Raw genomic sequence first — 19,520 nt, 5'->3', positions numbered from 1 at the left:
CAGGGTATCAATCAGGGGCTCTGTCACGGTGCGTCACGCACCCGTCACCAAGCTGTCACGGTGACAGATTGTCACGAGCTGACGTCACTGGTCAGCCAGGCGGCCATCCCGTGATTGAATCCCATGAAGGAGTAGGTATGTACGATGAGCTTTGAGTACGGCCAAGAACGGAGTGTTTCGCAAGGAATCCATGCAACAAACACATTTAACGCTACAGGTGCATCCGGTAGTCAGAAACAAATAACTCGCATCACTGTATTCACGGATCTCTGAGTACAAAAACGCTCAACGAAGCAAGTAACACGCTTACACACGTGGCATCACAGTAACAAATGACTTGACATTGACTCAATATCGCCCCTCCCCGCCACTAGCACCTCTACCGTCAGCTGAACTGCTCACTCGCTGGCGAAAAACCTACCGGAGGATACCACTCAAGAATGGGCCGTGCCGTGGCCGGTAGAAGTGCCCACATTTTGAACCGTTCGCCCATCTCACCGGTCAGCATATCGTAGGCTGCTTTTAGCTGGGTGACGCGATCGGGTCCTGCTGAGGCCGTGAGACGCTGTGGAGGGAGAGGAGATGTCAGAATCGGAGACTCCGCGCATCGGCTGACCGGGCGGGGAGGATTCGTCTAACGGCAGATAAGGTCTGATTACAACGATAATCGATACCTATATAACGATGACGGTTGATTCTCTCAAGTAAAGATTCTCTCATTCTCTCTTTATGAGAGGTAATGATTGGCGAGATTGTGCGAGCAAGCTGTGCTGCGCCGGCCAGGACGAGATAGGGGACTGGACCGGACAAAAGGAGAAGACCAAGGCACAGTTGTGGTAATGAGGCCAGATTGATTAGCGTTTAGTGTAATGGTACGATCAGCTACCTGCAGTATCAATTCATTTGTGATTAGAAACTATATAGTCTATGCATTATGCAAAAAGCATCTCCCAGACATCGACCGTAATTCGTGACGTAAAATCGACAAACATCTGATTAACACCGAAAGCTGCGTACTTTTGAGACGCTCTACTGCCAGCCACTGAACGCGACATATGACGCGACTTCAGGAAGCGACAAATCGCCGCCCGTTGTGCGCTGCTGAGGAGTTTCAGCCAGGCAGACTCCAATATACCAAACGAGGCTGACCCTGACATCGGGTACCACACCCCCGACAGCGCAGTGACGGCTCGTCGGCGGACGTCGCGCCTGACGGTACGACGCAACAGGCGGTCAGTCTGGGCGCCGCCAACGCACGCACACAGGCCGCCGCGGTCGATAGCGGGCGCACGTGGGCAGCGGACGGCGCCTATAGACCTATACGTGCGCCGCCCGAGCGGACAGGGATTCGAGCGTATGTCACGGTGGATGTCTGTTGCAGCTCACGGTAAATAGCAACTGTGTCTCACAATAAATATCTATTGCGCCTCGAGCGTCGATATCAGTGGCAGCTCACAGCTAAGATTAACTGCATCCTAAAGCAATATCAGCTGTAGCTTACAGAACATATCTGCTGCATCTTACAACAGATACCAGCTGTATCTTACGACAAATATCAGCTGCATCCTACAACATATATCAATTGTATCTTACAACCACGGCGCCTCATCGAGAATATTAGTTCGTAAAGCTCACAGCTGACAGCTCGATCCTAAATACGGCGTCGCAAGATGAGACGACGACGGCGAGCGTCAGCCCACAATTATTTCTCTCATTATTTCTCTCATTCCCTCGCAATACCACCTTGGTTATCACACAATACCCGACGGCGTACCTCTTGAAAAGACTAATTACCACACATCATCTCGACAGCCGCCTCTCTCGGAACGGCGATCGATGCTGCGAACTTTAACCCGGCGCCCGAATAAGATCACAATAGCCTCGGCAACAGCCGGTCCGGGTGAACGCTCGCGCACGGCAGCCTCGTCCAGGAACACAGCCGGCCCGGGAACATAACCGAGGGACGGCCGCGCTGGGCCGGGCAGGGCTCAGAATAGGAGGCCCGCCCCCGGCCGGCCGGGGCGCACGCCGTCCGGTCTGATCACTATCGAGCTCAATCCATCAGGACGGCCGGGCGCCGGCCGGGCGGCTCGGCTCAGACAGATGGGCCGAGCGGCGGCGCCGACAACGGAACAAGTGGGGGTGGACAAATGAGCCTGACGAGCAGGTGGAAACCGAGAGCAAATACCGATGGTAGAAGGGTGTCGCGGCGTAGGTAGGTGAGTAGACGGTCTGAATGAACAGATGGAGAGCGAGTAGGATAAATGGAATAGACGCTGACAGGAGCGGTATGTGTTCACTGTTTAGTGTTGTAAGCCATAAGACACTACAAGGATGACACGAGCCATGAAGATAGGGTGAGCACTTAGAAGGCACCACTGATACCAACACACAAAAGCCTTATGGAATCGAATAGAGTAAGTCAATAGTATCATGGCCTTGATCGGGATGAGTTCTCACTATCCTTGGAGCCTCTACTAATATGAGAAAGTCACGCTATAACAAAGTTTTCCTCTAATGACTCTGGCCTATGACGTCCACGTTTGATGACGGCAGCCTCTGATGGCACCATCAAGCCCACCATCCCACCAGAGCCCACAGCGCGGGCCCGTCATATGAAGCGCAGACTAATTGCTCCCGTTCTCTGGTATGAGCCGACTGTGAAGTTTTGCAATCGGCCCGGCGCCGCCGGTCGATGAGCGCCGCGCGGTGCAGTGGTGCGGCGGTGGGCCCACGGCAGCGCGCGGGGGCGGTCTCCCCCGGGCCTGATGGGTCGTACAGCGGATCTCGGCCGGCGTCGCCGCTGACTGACTGACGGCCCTATACAACCGTCTACGGCCGGCAGAGCCAGGTGGCGACGTAACTTGGACCCTTTGCATAGATTGGACGCTGACTTACGAGCCAAGTTTTGGAAGGACGGCCTTTGTCATGGAAATGGGAGGATCCATGCTCCATGATATTACTATCAGGGATATTTGCAGATACCGCAGAAGGGGTCCATACAAAACTTAGTGTTATTGATCAAGTAACTTTTACCAGCTAACCGGATTAGCTTTCAAGCATATGGTGCAATTTATTCTGAAACTATCACCCAGGACTATGATAGATAATGTAATCACTGTGAACGAGATTATATAAAATACAAATGACATCTCGCTCTCGCTCAAGCGCTTTTTGCTATAGTTAAGGAAGAACATCCAAATTAGCTAGAGGTAAAACATATGTATCATAATTCGGCTTGCTTATCGTCACTGATCATAATGTGTCTGCTGTTGGGACACTACGCTCTTTCAGCTGAGTTACCATCTAAAGAGAAATGAAAGCTGCCAACTTGGTAGCACCCTCCTTTGCAGGTAACCTGAATGCATGCAAACACACCAGAACCCCACAAACACGTGTCCACAAAACCACCTTAGCTGTGAAAGCTCAACTTCCTCTGCAGTGCTGCTGCTGCACTGCCAACTGCCACACCTATCTCCTGTGGCCTAATTAAACTCGCCGCTGGTTACAACGCGTTAATTAGGCGACAAAATTAGCTGTCGACAGGCGCCCAGTCACAGTGGCACCACAATGCCTCGCCAGCGGCGGTGCAATTTTCCGCAGAGATTGGCCGTACCTTTAACGACTGCAGGTAATCAGGGGCCGGCTAAAAATGACCGCCACACGGTAAAGAGCGCACACCGGGGTCATGGGTGGGTTTCAGTGGTCCCCCAAACTCCCACAGAGCTGTTTAGTTAGGTTTTGAGGGAGCTAGTAGCGCTGGGAATATCAACTTTGTGACACGGGCCTAGAGAGTGATGGGACGGAAGGTTGAGACGGGTGAGGGGAGGCGGCTAAATTTAAGAAGGGTTGCAGACACATCTGAGATGGACTGGCTGATAGGTTAACTGAGATAAGCGTACACAGGATCAGCCAGGTGGGTGAGTGGGGTATAGATAGTAGGGTTGCAGTGCCGGTATGAAGTGACACGGTAAATTTGAAGAGGGTAGGAGTGGTGAGACACTTCAAATATGATGTGTGTCCGAGGTGATAAGATAAATTTGAAGAGCATGACTCAATGGGAGTGGCGAGCCAACATCAGCATATTGACATAACCATGCAATATAAGCATGTGACATAACCATTGCAAGCTGAACAAAGTTACCTGATAGGGATAACACAACAACCTGGGCACTGCACGTGCCATGTTATCAGTTATTCCTGGGAGACCCTGGTCTTGAGCCGCCTCTTGCTCTGACAACTGTTATATTTTAAAAGCCCTCTGACCCTTCACACTTCATAGTCAAGATGATAGGCCACATTAGGATTGCAGTGGAACGTCCGTTCCGATATCAATAAAGTCTCGGTCAAATACCGGATCAACTATCACGCCAGCGACAAATCCACTACCCGGTCTCCCCCTCCCTCCATGGCTCACCATCCCCATTCTCTCTTCCTTCCTTTATTTCTCCCTCCCTCCCTTTCTTCTTCCCTTCCCTCCTCTCCCTACCTTCCATCCTCCCTCCCTCCCTTCGTCCCCCTCATTCACTCCCTCCCTCTCTCATTTTCTCTCTCTCTCTCTCGCTCCCTCTCTCGCTCCCTCTCTCGCTCCCTCTCTCGCTCTCTCTCTCTCTCTCTCTCTCTCTCTCTCTCTCTCTCTCTCTCTCTCTCTCGCTCCCTCCCTCTCTCCCTCTCCTCTCTCACCTCCAGTCGCGCCTGCAGTCCCAGCTCTGCCAGGAAGTGTCTCTGCTCCACCGGTCCAAAGCTCATCACATCGTGTCCAACAGCCCGCGCCAGCTGTGAGAAGTCCACATCGCACGTGACATCAGCGCTGCCAGGCGCCAGCAGCGGGTCCACGCACTGGTGGTTCCGGAACGCCCGCAGGGTGTCGCCCCGATCGCCGGAGTGACCGTAGTCGCAGACGAGCGCGGCGCCGCCGTCCGAGGCTACACGCTCAGCCAGCTCGGCGGCGAGCATGGCCGCGCGAGGAGATACCTCGAGTTCGTCCCGGCCGGCCACTGCCTCCTCCTGTCGGGAACAGGAGAGGGAAGTGATGGGGTAGGTAATAAAACAGAGGAGCGCTGGCGCTGGGGTGGATCGCGCCTGGCACATGTCAAACGGCAGCAACGATGCATTAGACAATGTAAGAGCCTTGAGCCATGGCAGGTCAGCAAAAGACTGAATGATCGATTGGAAAGCAATACGATCGAATAGTGCTATCAGTTAATTACAACCAGTTTAGTTAATTAAAGCTCAGACTGAGTTTTATTGGATAAGGTCTAGTATGCTGAGGATTGGTGCCTACGCCACTTCGTCATGATTCATGAAACTGCTCATTCACATAACATGTCAGGAAACATTTCACACCCTGACTCCGTGAAACATCTGTTAGCGACTGCGCCGGACTCACGTCAATGAAGACACAGGCGGGAGTGCGGCCACGGGCGAGCACGAACCGAAACTGGGCCGTCTGTTCGTCACAGAGATCGACCAGCACCTCCCCCCAGCCGGCCTCGGTGCGCTGGGGGGCACAAGAGGGGTGTGAGGGCACCGACAGCGCAGCTAAGGAGACATGAGAACATGCGAGAGTGAGTGTGAGAGGTACAGGTAGAGGGAGGGAAATTGAAGGAGGGAAGGGGACTAGGGACAGTGGGAAGAACTTAAGGAAGAAAGGATCAGTGAGGGTAGAATACAATAACGTAGGATAGGATTACGAGTACACTGAAACAAGATATTGGCAAAGGGGCCGGTAACACAATATCGACAGCAAACTTTCAAGTAAATAAAACGAATTGAGGGCATGAACTGTATAAATTGGACAAGGGCTCACGTCAACACAAGCAAATATCGTAAGGACAATATTAGCAGCGACACCATAAGAAAACAAGCGATCTGCGGTGATTGTCCTCTGTTCCTATCCGGCCTCCCCACTACTACGGTCGGTCCCCAGCTCTGCGCTGCCAGCCCCTCTCACCCTGAACTGATGTACGGGCAGCGCGTCAAAGAACTCGTTGGCGACGATCAGGGAGAACGCCTCCGGTACGTCGGTCAGCCGGTCGTGCCAGGTCACTGCCCTTCCGCAGGTCACCGTAGTGCCCGACAGCGGCCATTGGACGGCCGGCCGTGACGTAAGCTCCGTGCCGGTCCCTGATTGGTCAGAGGGTGCTTCGGAGCTCCGCACACTGCCACTTGATTGGGAGATAGAGGAAGTCAGTTGTCCGTCAGACTCTGATTGGTTGTTGGTAGGTGACGTCAGTCGATCCTGGGCGTCTGATTGGCTGTCACCAGGTAACGTCAGTCGATTCTGGGCATCCGATTCGCTGAGTGGCGGTGAGGAGAGTCGAACACCGAGCGACTGTGCCTGCGTCTCGGCTAGTGTCGCGCTCACTTCCACCAGACGTATGGCGATCTCCGCTTCTGGGGCCAGTCGGTTCACTACCTGTGCGGAGGGGGCGGGACAGTGACGTCAGCTGGAAGCGAGACGATGGGGAGGGGTGAATCCACGTTACAGGACCGGCCGGCGCAGTGGAATGACAGCGTGCCGCGGCGCACAGAGACGGTGAGTTCGATAACATGCAATCACCACCACTGACATTACCACTTAGTTCTCTTCCACCCAACTCCTCCACCTGTTAGCCATTCATTCTTTTCTGGACCGGTACTACATCGTCCTCAATCCCCGCTCAGATCCCTCTTTCTCCTTCTCTCTCCTGTCTCACCCGGAGAATATCGGCCATTAGAGTGCCTCTGCCCGGTCCGAGCTCCTCTCACCCGGAGAATATCGGCCATCAGTGTGCCCCTGCCCGGTCCAAGCTCCTCTCACCCGGAGAATATCGGCCATCAGCGTGCTCCTGCCCGGTCCGAGCTCCTCTCACCCGGAGAATATCGGCCATCAGCGTGCCCCTGCCCGGTCCGAGCTCCTCTCACCCGGAGAATATCGGCCATCAGCGTGCCCCTGCCCGGTCCAAGCTCCACCAGCTGCAGAGGCTGCGGAGCTCCCAGCTTCTGCCACTCGTGGAGCAGCCACACTGCCAGCATCTGATGGCACAGGTCAAATGTCAGGGGTCAAGGGCTGTGCCAGCTGAGCAATACAAAAGTAAGACACTGACAACATGCAAACATTTTCACAATGCCTAAAAACTCCTTGCTTTTTAAATCAAATTTCTGGTTGAAATTTGATCTAACAAAACAAATTAGTAAATACCATTCGGAGATGGTAGGTTTGGCTCTTATTCCCGCCCCTCCACTCCTAATGGACTTACCTCGCCGTACATACCGGCCACCTCTGGCGCGGTCACAAAGTCTCCGTGTTGGCCGACCTGGCTCTGGCGTGTGTAGTACCCTTGCAGAGGGTGGACCAGCACCTCGTTCATAAACTCGGCCACGGTCATGGCACCTGTGGCTCTGACTCGCGCCGCCAACTGGCGCGCCAGTGGTGTGATGTCATCAGAGGCAAGTGGGGGAGCGGTCGAGCAGAGCCGACGCAAGGGAGGGGAGGCGAGGTGGCGAGGAGTGAGCAGGGAGGGAGGGACACTGGGACAAAGGGAGTGAGTGGTGGAGACAAGAGGCCCCGGAAAAGGCCATCTAGGTGGCCTAGTGTGACATTTTTTGGAAAAGGATGAGAGGTGATGCAGGACTGTGCGCAAACCCATCATGTTTATGGCAGAGATTGCTGATGCCTGAAAAATGAGAAAAAGTTATACACCATTTGTCAATTATCAGGTAACAGGCCACCACCTACTGCTATCAACAAAACTAATTTTCAAACTTTCTTTCATTTAAATAAGGCTGTTAAAACACTTCTCATAGCAGAGGCAGGTGGTGCCTCAGCCTCTTTTCGCTTGGCCTAAATGGCGCAACCTGATTCCTATATTCTGTGGCATTTGGAAATATCCCTGATGGTAATATCATTGAGCATGGATTGTAAGGCAATAATGTAGGCAATAACCCAGTGTGGGAGCATTGGAGTTTTTTATTTACCTTAACAACACAGTATTCGATTTATCAAAGCAACAAAATCAGTGCTGTCCTTTAATTGGTGAAGCGCACAAACAACGCGAATCCCTCCAATGAAAAGTCGAAAAACGTCAGCAAGCTGAGGACCTGCTAATAAAATTTAGCGAACGAACAGCGCCCTCTCCAAAAATGAATGAATCAAGTGCGCCAGAATCACTTATTTCTATGGATGCCAAATTGTATTGTTTGGTAAAAATTTCCTGAGATTACAAAAGTAGTGGCTCTTTACAATTCTTTCGTGTGACCGGAGTGGTCAATTCATTTCATTCAAGGCCTTATATTCCATTTCATTGAGACGATTTGCTGATTGGTCTTGATATCAATCTGTAAAGAAGAAGTGAAAACTGGCATAGGTTCATTACACCATAGATCAAGATCAAGGCATCAACATCAGGCCAACTCAAACTGGACAACTAAAAATTAATCATCATTGGATGCTGTTTTTTCAATTGCTTTTAATGATTATCACCTCTGGTAAGTTTGACATGTCAGCTGCTGTGTTCAGTGATGATGTTGGATTTTATGTTCAATTTTCAGGACCTGATAGTGATACAGTGATACTGATCCGTGGTATGCGTGATGCTGGCCTGGCTTCATTGTGAAGATAATCTCAGGCTATGGGGTGCATACTGCATTTTGCGGGCAAAAGGATACATCCTTCTACCTCAGAAGGATTGGGATGTATTCTTTCTTTTCATGGTTCTGTTTTGTGAATTTCTTCAGTTTCCATAGAGTGCAAAAGAGGGAAATGACCTACCTGTAATTTCAAATCTGTCATTGCATCATATTTACTGACAATGTGCTTTTTTCCTGAGAAAGCTGTTGATATATCAACAGCAGTCCTTTTCATTTATATCATTTACAAAAACTTCTATGCTGAATGTGACAATCTACACTCATTATAATGAGTGCACAGATGCAATACCTATAGGTATTGCATCTGTGCAAATCAGGCCCTTTTCTGGCTAAGTTGTTGTGCTCCCAGTCGGAGACAGGGTCTGACATCTGACAGATTAAACAACAACAACTTTTTGCTCTAACAGTTATTATACAGCTGGCTAGCTTGTCAAAATGGGATATAGTGTGTAGGTACTGTGTAGATTAGATATAGATTAGATATAGTGTGTAGGCAATTATGTCTTGGAAATTCTAAACATCCTAGAAAAGACCTGGGCAATGGCCAAAAGGGACAACATCCTAGCACCTAACTACTGAGGCAGCATTATAGTGTGTTATTTGTTTTTTATTATTTCTGTTATCATGTAGTATTAGACTGCCAGTTGGTCTGGCAATATCCCCACTGAAGTAACCTGACCCCACTAAATAACCTCACCATAGATCAACAGATCATCCACCATGAGTCATCTTCCCACTGCCGTGGTGCCCCGACCCTCATTCCGTCATTCCCCGTCACGTGACAAAGCCCTGTTACCTCCCCCGCCCGTTCACGGCGTCTGGGTCAAGTGTAACGGCACCTGTGCGTGCATACCGAGTGGGCAGCGGCCACATGTGCCACCCTGCTCCGGTCCCCCGTCGCCCACCGTTCGTAGTTCCATCCCAACCGTCTGTCCCGTACCGGTCGTATGGCGAACTATAATGCGTGCGCTCAATGTAGAAGAAAACTGGATTTTGTTTATGTGCGTTCCACACTCACCAGGCCTTACCAGCCCCATTCCCTTCCCATCCTTTTCCCGTCTCCCCTTCTCCCCGTTGCGTCCCGCTCCCACCTCCCTCAGTCCCACTTTGCCCCTTTCCACCGCCCTCGGTTCCGCTTCCATCCCGCCCCGCCCCGCCCCGCTCCCACCCCTCAGTCCCGTCCCGTTTCCGCCGCCCCACCCCCTCTCCACCGTTCCTCCCCGTCCCGTCGCGTCCCCCCCCCCCCCCCACCGCCCTCCATCAGCCGACGCCGTGTCGAGACTGTCGCTGGGAGTAGTCGCCGAGCCGGGCCGGTGTCATATGTCGGTCGAGTCAATGATTGGTATTCATTACTGTCTCAGCTTGGTGATTTCGCCGGGTGAGGTGACGTCCTTTGCGTGTTTGGGCTGGGGTGCAATGTTAAATGTTTTTCTGCTTAATTAAGCCATAACCAATAACCATCCATCCCTTGAATCACAGTCAAAATGACGATCGTTCCTATCTGTTGTCACGAAGCTTTCGCTTTTCGCTGTTAGCTGTTCCAGCATGTGTGCGATTTAGATGACCGACTCCCAATAGTGAGGTTAACAAACCCCAGACCATATCCGGTGACCCACATATCTGTCCCGCTATCAGTGTCTTTGAGGTCATTCGATGTGGGCCAGCCTCATCGGCCACGGACCGTATCGCAGTAGCCACTGTTCACTACTCGTTACAAATGAGTCATTCACGCTGAAATTTTCCCTACTTATTTTTTTATACGATAGGAACATCCTCCAAATTAAATTGTGTTGATGGACGATGGGCTGGAAGCCCCCTCCCCTCTTCCATTCCTTGACCCCCCCCCTCCCTTCTCGGCGTCTCACAACTCACCAACTCAAGGTCGCCACCTGTGGGGAGGTCAGAGAAGCATGCTTTTTACAGTATCGTCTGGGATATTTTGTACCGATCGTCCGCCAATGTTTGGATGGCCCACAGCTGCCTGCGTATGACGTTTCTGGAGCTGGCAGATGGCGCAAGTAGGTATGCTCACGTGGTCATAAACATGCTCCACGCTTATGGTTAGATCGGTGACCGTGGTCATGATCATACGCAGATGCATCTCCACATATCTGAGCATGTGTATAAAAGTCAGCTGGTGTTGGGCAGCGATGGACTTACGATTTTACATGTAATTCCGTGCTATGCCATGGTATGTGTCATGGAATGGCTACCGGTCGTCCAATTATCTTTCTGCTGGATGTTCTAACGGTAGCCCGTCCACTAGCATATCCGTTGGCCTGTCCGGGGCCAGTCAGTCAGCCTGTCCATTGGTTCATGTTCAGCAGTCTGTCCGCCGGCTTATCCAGCGCTCTTCCATTGGCCTGTCAAGCGGTCGGTCTGTTGCTGGCCCGTCGGCGTTTCCATTGGTCTTTCCAGGCCGTCGCTCTGGCTTGCTCGTTTCGCTCGTTGGCCGATGCCTCCATGGCACCTGCCGGTCAGTGTCGGCTGCGCTCCACATTCTACCAAACTCGGCCAAATAGGCGGCAAAAACCCACCCCACTTCGTAAAAACTCGCCCCCTGGCCGCCGGGGGCTACGTCTGTGCGCCGACACGTTGAACTAGACGTGACGAGCAACGGTCTCTTATAGGGGCCCAGTGCGGTACAAACGTCCAGTGTCTCCGGAGGACGGGCTGCAAGCGGCGGACGCTGGTGACGTGCTGCGCTACCGCCTCGCTGTCAGTGTGGATCGCTGCGACTTGCGACGCAGCTTCTCAAGACTTTGGGGTGGTTTTTCTAGTCTCAAGTTTCTTTGCGGTTCTGTAGCGTGGACCGTCACGTCTCCAGGCGTCTCCCCTCATCTCCTGCCGTCTCTCCTCGTCTCTGGGCGTCTCTCTCCGTTTCCCGTCGTCTCCAGTCTCCCGGCTCCAGCTGCGGCGATGGACGGGCGTCAGTTCGCCGGCGGTATCGGCGTCACGACGGTGATTGCCGTGCTCAGTGCGGCTGCCATCGGTACCCTACTCAGCGGGTTCGCCGTCACCACCTTCACGGGGGCCACGAACGCGCTTGGTTTCAACGCCAGCACTCTGGTCAGCGACACTAGCGAGCTGTACCAGCGCGTCACCGGCTCTGATGACGACGAGAGCGGCGGTCTGCTGCAGGCGGCGGTGACGCGGCGCGTTCCCGAGAGCGGCGCGCGCCTGCCACGCCGAGCCGTGTGCCTCTCAGAGCGCGTGTCGCCGCAGTCGGCCAACCTGAACCTGGCCTTCAGCGGGGACGGCGCCGGCGCGACCACGGTCGAGGGTCAGCTGCACGGCGCGCCGCTCAGGAACGTCTCCTACCCGATGTTAGTGCTGTCGGCGCTGGAGGGGTGCGGCGGCGTGCTGAAGAGGGCCTCGCACCTGGCGCACCATCCGCTGGACCTGCCCAGTGCGGGTACCGGACTGGTGCGCGAAATTCCCCGCGAACGGTTCAACGGTGCTGTGCTCGACCAGCGGCCTCGCACCGTGTGGCTGCTCTCGGACGGCCGGCCGGTCCCGGACGCCTGCTGCGCCGTTCGGCTGGTGTAACACGTCTAGCGGGTGTACACCCAGTCCGGCTGGTGTAACACACCTGCCCGGTGTAACACTCAGTTCGGTCGGTGTCGGACGTCGTTGGCTCTTGTAGCGCCGTCCGGCTGGTGTAGCACGCAGTCGGGCTGGTGTAGCACGCCTTTGGGATGATGAAGAGTTGTCTACAAAGACAAGTTGTAGAAGAGGTGGAAGCAGTTGGCTGGTGGATCCAGGGGTGCAACTGAGGACAGCAGAAAACGAGGAATGACAGAGACAGCAAGGACGAGGATGACAGAGACAGCAAGGACGAGGAATGACAAAGACAGCGAGGACGCACGACTCAGGGAAGTGAGAAGACGTGGTGCTGACTGCGGGACAGACAGGACTGACTGGATACTGCGGCCGGCAGGGTCTTTGATGGCCGGCAGCGCGAAGCTTAGAGCTCACAGCTCAGTGACTGGACATGGCTGACTCAAAGACTGCGGGCTGGGACACGGCGATCGTGCATTAATTCCGCGAGTTACGAGGACAATTAATTACGAGGAGGATTACGCGACTGACAATGACAATATGACGAGACAAGAAATCGACTGAAGACAAGACTGGTGAAGCGTGCACCGACGTCTGACGGACGATTTGTTACAGATGTGAGAAGAGGTGACGACACAGACTACATTCACAAGACAAGCGACGAAGCGACAAAAATGAGGCTTACTTGTTTGACAGGAGTGACTTGACCGAAGTGACCAAATGACAGCGGAACAGCCGTTGACCATAGACACGACAAAGACTGTACACAGCACTGAAGCAGACTGGTGATGACAGCCCTTGGGTGCATTTGACTCAGACTAAAGGCTTCTCTGTAAGATTGGAGAAGTGAAGACTTAGACGCGGATGTAGACTGAAGGCTACGAGGGACAAAACGCAGACGGTGACCTGACTGGAGAAACGCTATCTCAGACGGCGAGACCTAGGGGGCGAAGACTGAGACGAAGTAGCAGACATTCCTTGACGAAGACGACTGACGAAGACGCCCACTGTACGACAAACGACGAACTGACAAACGACCAGGGACATGGCCGTGCTGAATCCGACGACGACTGACTGACTGACAACCGTTGTGGGCGCTGGGATGCTATCGGTGCCGAAGCGCTCTCCCATCCAGGACACAGTCCAAGTCGGTGAGCCCGACCGGTCACCTTTCGGCGCTTCCCGAGCTGTTCCGGCCGCCACTGTCCGGGCAATGGGCACATGGAGCGCCCACTTTTTCACGGCCGCGTGCCTTCGGAGACATCGGAAGGCGATCCGATCGTGAAAAACTGGCCCGGCGAGGACCTGCTGGCAGCGGACGGTAACTCGAACTAGGCCAGACATTGCCGTGGACTGCCGACTGAAAAACTGGCGATGCTGGTGAAACTCGTCCGGAAATGCTGGGCGGTGACGACTCATTCTGAAACGTGAACTGATTAACGGGGTTAGCGGATGAAAAACTGACGGTGTGCTCCATCGAGACTAGTATGGAAATTGGAGAAACATCCATGCATGTTTCCGGGGACTGACTGACTGACGCGTTTGACGATGTTAATGACGATGCTTTGTGTTCGTTTTCTCTTACATCCTGGAACTTATCCTGAGTTTGTTTGAGTGTCGCTGTCATGCTGATTTAGGGCTCCAGTACTTTGTGGTACAACTGTTGTACAAATGGTGTAAATGATGGCACATTCACCGGGTGTGGTTATTTATTCTGAACTGGAAAATGGACCCAATAGCTACGGATCCAATAGCTGACCTTTGCTTACGTTTAATTGGAGACCTTTCGTTGCTTCTACATTACTACGATGTTTTCTCTTCCTTTTCAAGTTCATGCTTCATATAACAGATAAATACATATTTATTATTTATTTATTTAGGATCGCACCGTGCCTGATGAGTTTCACGATCTGAATGCAATGCGTTGCTCGAGCCTTTTTCATTGTTTTCTCTTTCTTCTGTTTTCCTTGTTTTGTTTTTGTTTTATTGTTTGCGGTGTGCGTAAATGCTTCTGCGTTCTTATTTGATGGAGTTGTTTCGCGCCACTCGGACATTGTTACATTTTTGTTACTAGTTTGTTGTTAGTTTGTTTCCTTATAATCAAGTTGACGGATTTGCTCAATAAACAGACGTTCAGTGTTGGATCAATTTGATATTTAGCAACGACGACGGTGACATACTCGCTATTGAGAGATATGAAATGATTGATTGTTATGAGACTTGTGACAATCAAATATCAATCCATTTTCGCTGGTTACGGATGCAGTCACGGTAAAACAATTTTTATTGAAGCCTCCTCCACAACACTGGCGATCGATATTGAAACAATTTCTTTTTTCACGATAAGCTTGATAACTTATAAAACGGTGATAGACCTACATTCTGCTTCGTACCTATCACAAGTAAGCGTACAGTGAGTTTGCATTTGGGAAACATAAGATCTCCTTTTCGAGCCGTCTTGGTGTAGTTCTTTTTTACACCAATAATTGCAATCTCACGACCGATTTACAATGGGTTTCCCCTTTTCACTGTCCCGCTAGATCGTTCCCACATGTCAGCGATGGGCAATGCCAACGTAGCTAGGATAGGGGAGGCGTCAGGCGTGCATGTTCTCTGCACCGCTCGGTCTCTGAAGCCACGTGCTGGATTTGATCTAGGTGAGGAGAAGCCTCGTCAAGAGAGCCGTCTTTGTCCGGCATGACGTGCTCGTGAGTCAGCGTGCTTGTGTGAGGTGTCCAGTTCCGTGTAATCTTCACAGAACGACCTGTCGTTACGTGGGTTCACCAGTTCACCACTCCATGATTGGTTCTGGTGCTCGTGTCTTTTGTGCGTTTCCCGTGTCTCTTGTGCGTTACGTTTCCCATTTATCAGTTCACAGTTCCGGCACGACTGGCACTAAGGTGATGCAGTCGCTGGTTCTTCCGTCTATCGCTTATTTGACCATCCGGCCGACCGTGGACCGTGTCTACGGTCCACTTCCGATATTTACTTTCATATCACATGATGAGCTTTCACAACCAGTCCTGAAGGGGCACTCATACAGTCGGTATGTGCTTTACGCTGAGACATTTCACGTGTCTTATTTTATTTGCACTGACGCATCCGAGGGCGCTGTAACAGGAAACAGAAAACGTCAACAACACTCTTCCGCTTCCGCTTCTTCTTCCGCTGCATTGCTCAATGTTTATATTATAACGTTATCAATCAGGTGTTTAATGTCTGTTCCCATTTTCCTTGGATTTGTCAGAGAACCAGGACAAGCTCTGGGATCTGGATGGGCTCGAGCCCTCTCCCCCTCCCCTCCCCTCCCCTCCCTCCCTCCCACCTTTGCTCTCCCGGGTATCTGTTTCGCCCTTCGTCCGCTGCGAGTCGGCGGCGCTAGTGTGGCCACTCTCCGCTCGGCACCATATGCGCTGTGCCGTCTGTGTTACGTTCCGTGTCGAGCTGAGCTGAGCTGAGCTGCGCGGCTCCGAGCTGCGCAGTTGGCCCGTGCCTCCTGGGAATCTGAGCTCCATAACCTTGGTTGGAGCGGGCACACGAAACTGGACTCCGACCAGCGGGGAGTGAGGAGAGATTCAGTGCGCCGCGTCGCGGTGGCGCTTGTTACGCTGTGTGTTCTGTGACGGTGTAACGGACCTGTGACGCCGCTGAGGCACCTGAGTGGCGCAGTAACACGTCACGGGATGTCGGTGCCGTGTTTTGGCGTCTCGTGACGGTGTTGTCACTGAGTGACGTTTGGTAGCAGTGCAGCGCCCGGCAGGTGTGCCTCTGCGAGAGTCTTACGACATCATTTCGAGTGACTCAGTGATTAGGCGTCACCTGTGTCACATTCCGTGTCACTGGTGTCAGCAACTCCGTATTATTGGTGTCAATCGGTGTCACCCGTGTCGGTGATCCGCGTCGCCGGCGTCAGAGTCCCGTAGTATCGTTACCTCGATCGGCTCACCTCCGTTACCACAAACGGTGGCTGACTCTGTGCCGGCCTCTCGCCTTCGATCGACCGATCGACCGATCGAACGGTGTGACCCCGACCGGCCAAGTGTTCTGGCGTTCGCACGCCAGCATTGAACCAGCTACCCTTCCGAGTAAGTGCACCTGCAGCTGTGGCTTTCTCTGCCACATTTTCAGAGTACCAGTTGGACGGATCGACCTGTCGCAGGTCTTGAAGGTGTTCTCCCTGTTCTGTCCTATTGGCATTCAGTGGTCTTTTCTACCCGAGGATTTTCGATTGACCAGCCGTCTATGTATTCGACACATGCCTACTTGTAAGGCACAAACATGAGTGAAACAGGCATGTATGTAAGGGCGGGTTGTGATGCTCTGGTTTCACCGCCTTCCCCTGTGTTGGAATGCCGCTATGGTTTGTTCCGGGCTGAATGCACCAACTCACTGTGATTCTGACCCGCAGCCGGTTTTTAGAGCAGCCGGTTTTTATATTATGACCGCCTGTCTATAGTCAGTGAGAGCCAACCCTGGCGAGGGACTGCCGGCAGAGCAGCTATTACTCGTCCATTAGTGCTGGCTAGTGAGGTCGCTCGTCCCTTTGTTTGGTTCCAACCACCAGCCAGCCGCAGGGTGGCTGGTGGGTGCACTGCTGTGGTCTCTTTATAACCCTTTCTGCGGTCCGGAATGAGCGCACTTTGCCCCAGCTCTGCATTTTATGGTCCCCCTCCCTCTCATTGTCCAGTCACCAGTGTCCACTGCTCAGCCCGGTCACTCGCCCCTGTCTCCAGTCATATCACATTACACGCATTCGTGGTGCTTCGTGATCCCAGTGAGCGGCCGATGACCGGGAGGGGGGGGGGGGGACAGGGGCTGACAGCCGGCGTGACAGGTGTCGGATAATAGCGGGTGTTGACAGCTGTGTTGCCCCGGGCCGGCCGCCCAAATTCCCGAGACAAATTGGTGTTTGTATCGTGTGATGAAGCGTAAGGAAGCGACGGAGGGTGATATCGATTTCAAGGAGCTGCCGCATTTTTTTTTTTTTTTTGATGAGCAATGTGTTATATTATTATTTTTTAGTTGAATTGTACAAGTAGATATATTTTAGCGACTTGCAAGTTTATTTTTCTTCCCATTTCTATTGCAAACACATTGACGACTGTCATCCGTATTGTATAATTTGCAAACAACCTAAGCCATCTTCCTTTACTGACCCACTATTTGTTTACCCACCAAAGCCGTCTGTCTCCGTCACAGACCTAACAGCCGTCTCTCTCCACTACAGACGCTGCTAGCGCCGCTGGCCCGATGACCGCGGTATGACACCGCGGGTGGGTGCCTGCGCCGCCATGACCGATGCCGTGGAGACGGCGGCGGCGGCAGAGGAAGAGGACCCGTCCTCGCCCTCGCCGGAAGAGGACCCGTCCTCGCCACCGCCGCTGAAAGAATGGGCGCCGCTGAACCACCTGATGCTTCAGGTGCCGGCCAAGTACCAGGTATGTAGTGGGAAAGAACTGTTGCAACACTTGTGGATGTGGATGGGGCGCTGATGACCTGAACAATCCGGGCGCCCCCCCCCCCAAAAAAAAAACAAACAAACAAATAATCATCACACCTGTGGACGATGCACAATGCACGTATCAGTTGTATTACAGTTTCAATCAGTGTCACCCGCGAGAAAATATTGAGGTGATATTTTGCTGTATCGAGGGAACATTACTTTTTCGGTCGGAGCGGACACCTACCAAGGCGTGCTGTAGTCAACGTTTTATTGACTTGTGTCGTATTGAGGTGACTTAAAACTGTTGTGAAGTACTCAGACGCCGCTATTCCCATTCCAAATTCCCAGCCACCGCAGTGATAACGACAGCCCATCTGGCCCTCTTTCACCCGCGTCTGTCTCCCGTCCGCGGTTACCTTTTGGGCGCTGCCGTTATCTCCATCGCCGGACCATGTGCGCTGTCTCTGTGTCCGTAGTGTAAACACTGCCAGTGCTGTGTCACCACCGGCGGGACACGGGTTCTGGTATTCTGGACACATCCGGTGTGGCCATGACTGGGGATGAGATGATGTCTGCTCTCGAGGCTTGGTCGTCCCCGTTGATGTCTTGTATCTGTGCCTGATTCTAAACATTGTCGCCGAGTTTGATAACACGGGATAAAAATGTCATCGTATAAGAGTTCATTAGCTCTGTTTAGTTTTATCAACGATCATAAAGTCGTTGAAATGTAATTACTGCATATTTTTCGTGAAGGCTTAATCATGTCTGTAGTACCTAGTCTGTGGATTATAATTTGCCGATGGGATATTTCTTTTTTTTTACTAAATTCGACGTCTCGGTTTTGTCATTGAGTCATGTTTGCATGCCAGCATCTGTCCCTACCCAGGCCGCTGTCTTTGCCTTTTGTCCTGCCGCTGCTGTCCCCGCCGCTGTCCGGTTGTCCCCCGTCTGGAGAATCCCCGTGTTCCTGATATCCATCCAGTCTTCCCGCCTAGCTGGGAAGGCCGGCTGGTCTGTGGTTGATGACGATTGACGTCACAGACCATCTGATTGACGGCTGGCGTGCCGCTGCAGCGCAAAACGGGGGCGTGATGACGAAATCAGCTGATGAAATATTCACACTTTTCTTAGAGTTGTTATGCCATAGTATCCATAATTAATTTTCAATATTTTTTTTTCTTTATGCTATCTTGCGATTGTGCTGCTGGTGATGCACATGGTTGGGATGACAATGTGATCTATCCTTGCGAGTTCTGTTTGCATTGTTTCTCTGAGTTCGTACAGAGTCAGCTGCTGACGTTATGTGTCCCTGTCCCCATACAGAACCTGGTGGTGACCGGGGATCTACGCTCTGCAGCCGACGTGTCCCTACTGAACTGATGTGATTGTTTCTCTGTCCCCTACAGAACCTGCTGGTGACCGGTAAATTGCATCTGACCCGTGTGTCTCTGTACAGAACCTGCTGGTGACGGGGGATCTGCATCTGACCTCTGTGTCCGCCGTGGACGAGCACATCCTGCTCGGCACCAACACGGGCTCCGTGTACTGGTACGACACCGTCGGGTGTACCATGCAGCGGTACCGCGCCGAGGTGAGTACTGAGGAGTACAGACGGTACAGTAACACGGGTACCTTGTACTGGTACGACACCGTCGGCTGTACCATGCAGCGGTACCGCGCCGAGGTGAGTACAGAGTACTGGGTTCAGAGGCCAGAGGGTACTGCACAGTGACACCGTCGGCTGTACCATGCAGCGGTACCGCGCCGAGGTGAGTACAGTGTACCGAGTACAGACGGTACCATGCCGTGGTACGACACCGTCGGCTGTAGTATGCATTGGTACCATGCAGAGGTGAGTACAGAGTACAGACGGTACACCAACTGG

General features: G+C 52.6%; 2 protein-coding genes across 7 annotated transcripts in view; one reads left to right on the top strand and one right to left on the bottom strand.

Annotated features, from left to right (window-relative positions):
• Nucleotides 1-241: 241 nt before the first annotated feature.
• On the bottom strand, nt 242-8,242 carry LOC122386181 (protein arginine methyltransferase NDUFAF7, mitochondrial-like). Of its 2 annotated transcripts, none has more exons than XM_043375131.1 (7): nt 7,960-8,242; nt 7,242-7,658; nt 6,907-7,017; nt 5,954-6,418; nt 5,390-5,500; nt 4,684-5,007; nt 242-565 (listed from the first exon to the last, which is right to left on the bottom strand). In XM_043375131.1, exons 2-7 carry the CDS (start codon nt 7,632-7,634, stop codon nt 386-388), a joined length of 1,584 nt encoding a protein of 527 aa, XP_043231066.1. In that variant the 5' UTR covers nt 7,635-7,658; nt 7,960-8,242; the 3' UTR covers nt 242-385. The 2 variants fall into 2 exon arrangements, with proteins under 2 accessions (XP_043231066.1, XP_043231067.1); XM_043375132.1 differs by having other exon boundaries at nt 7,242-7,661; nt 7,993-8,242.
• LOC122386179 (tectonin beta-propeller repeat-containing protein 2-like) overlaps nt 8,198-19,520 on the top strand; it is a 23,979-nt gene continuing 12,656 nt past the window's right edge. The window contains exons 1-3 of one of the 5 annotated variants that reach the window (XM_043375128.1): nt 8,198-8,469; nt 17,420-17,630; nt 19,092-19,226. In XM_043375128.1, coding sequence (XP_043231063.1) covers nt 17,454-17,630; nt 19,092-19,226 — 312 coding nt within the window. In that variant the 5' untranslated portion in view covers nt 8,198-8,469; nt 17,420-17,453. Of the gene's footprint in view, nt 8,470-15,577; nt 16,278-17,419; nt 17,631-19,091; nt 19,320-19,371; nt 19,405-19,520 lie in introns of those variants that run through there. The other 4 variants (XM_043375126.1, XM_043375129.1, XM_043375125.1 and 1 more) reach the window with 4 other exon arrangements.

This window comes from Amphibalanus amphitrite, unplaced genomic scaffold (genome assembly GCF_019059575.1).
Source record: "Amphibalanus amphitrite isolate SeventyFive unplaced genomic scaffold, NRLGWU_Aamphi_draft 000243F_arrow, whole genome shotgun sequence".
In the NCBI taxonomy this organism is placed as follows: Eukaryota; Metazoa; Arthropoda; class Thecostraca; order Balanomorpha; family Balanidae; genus Amphibalanus; species Amphibalanus amphitrite.
This window is presented reverse-complemented; position numbering and strand designations above follow the sequence as displayed.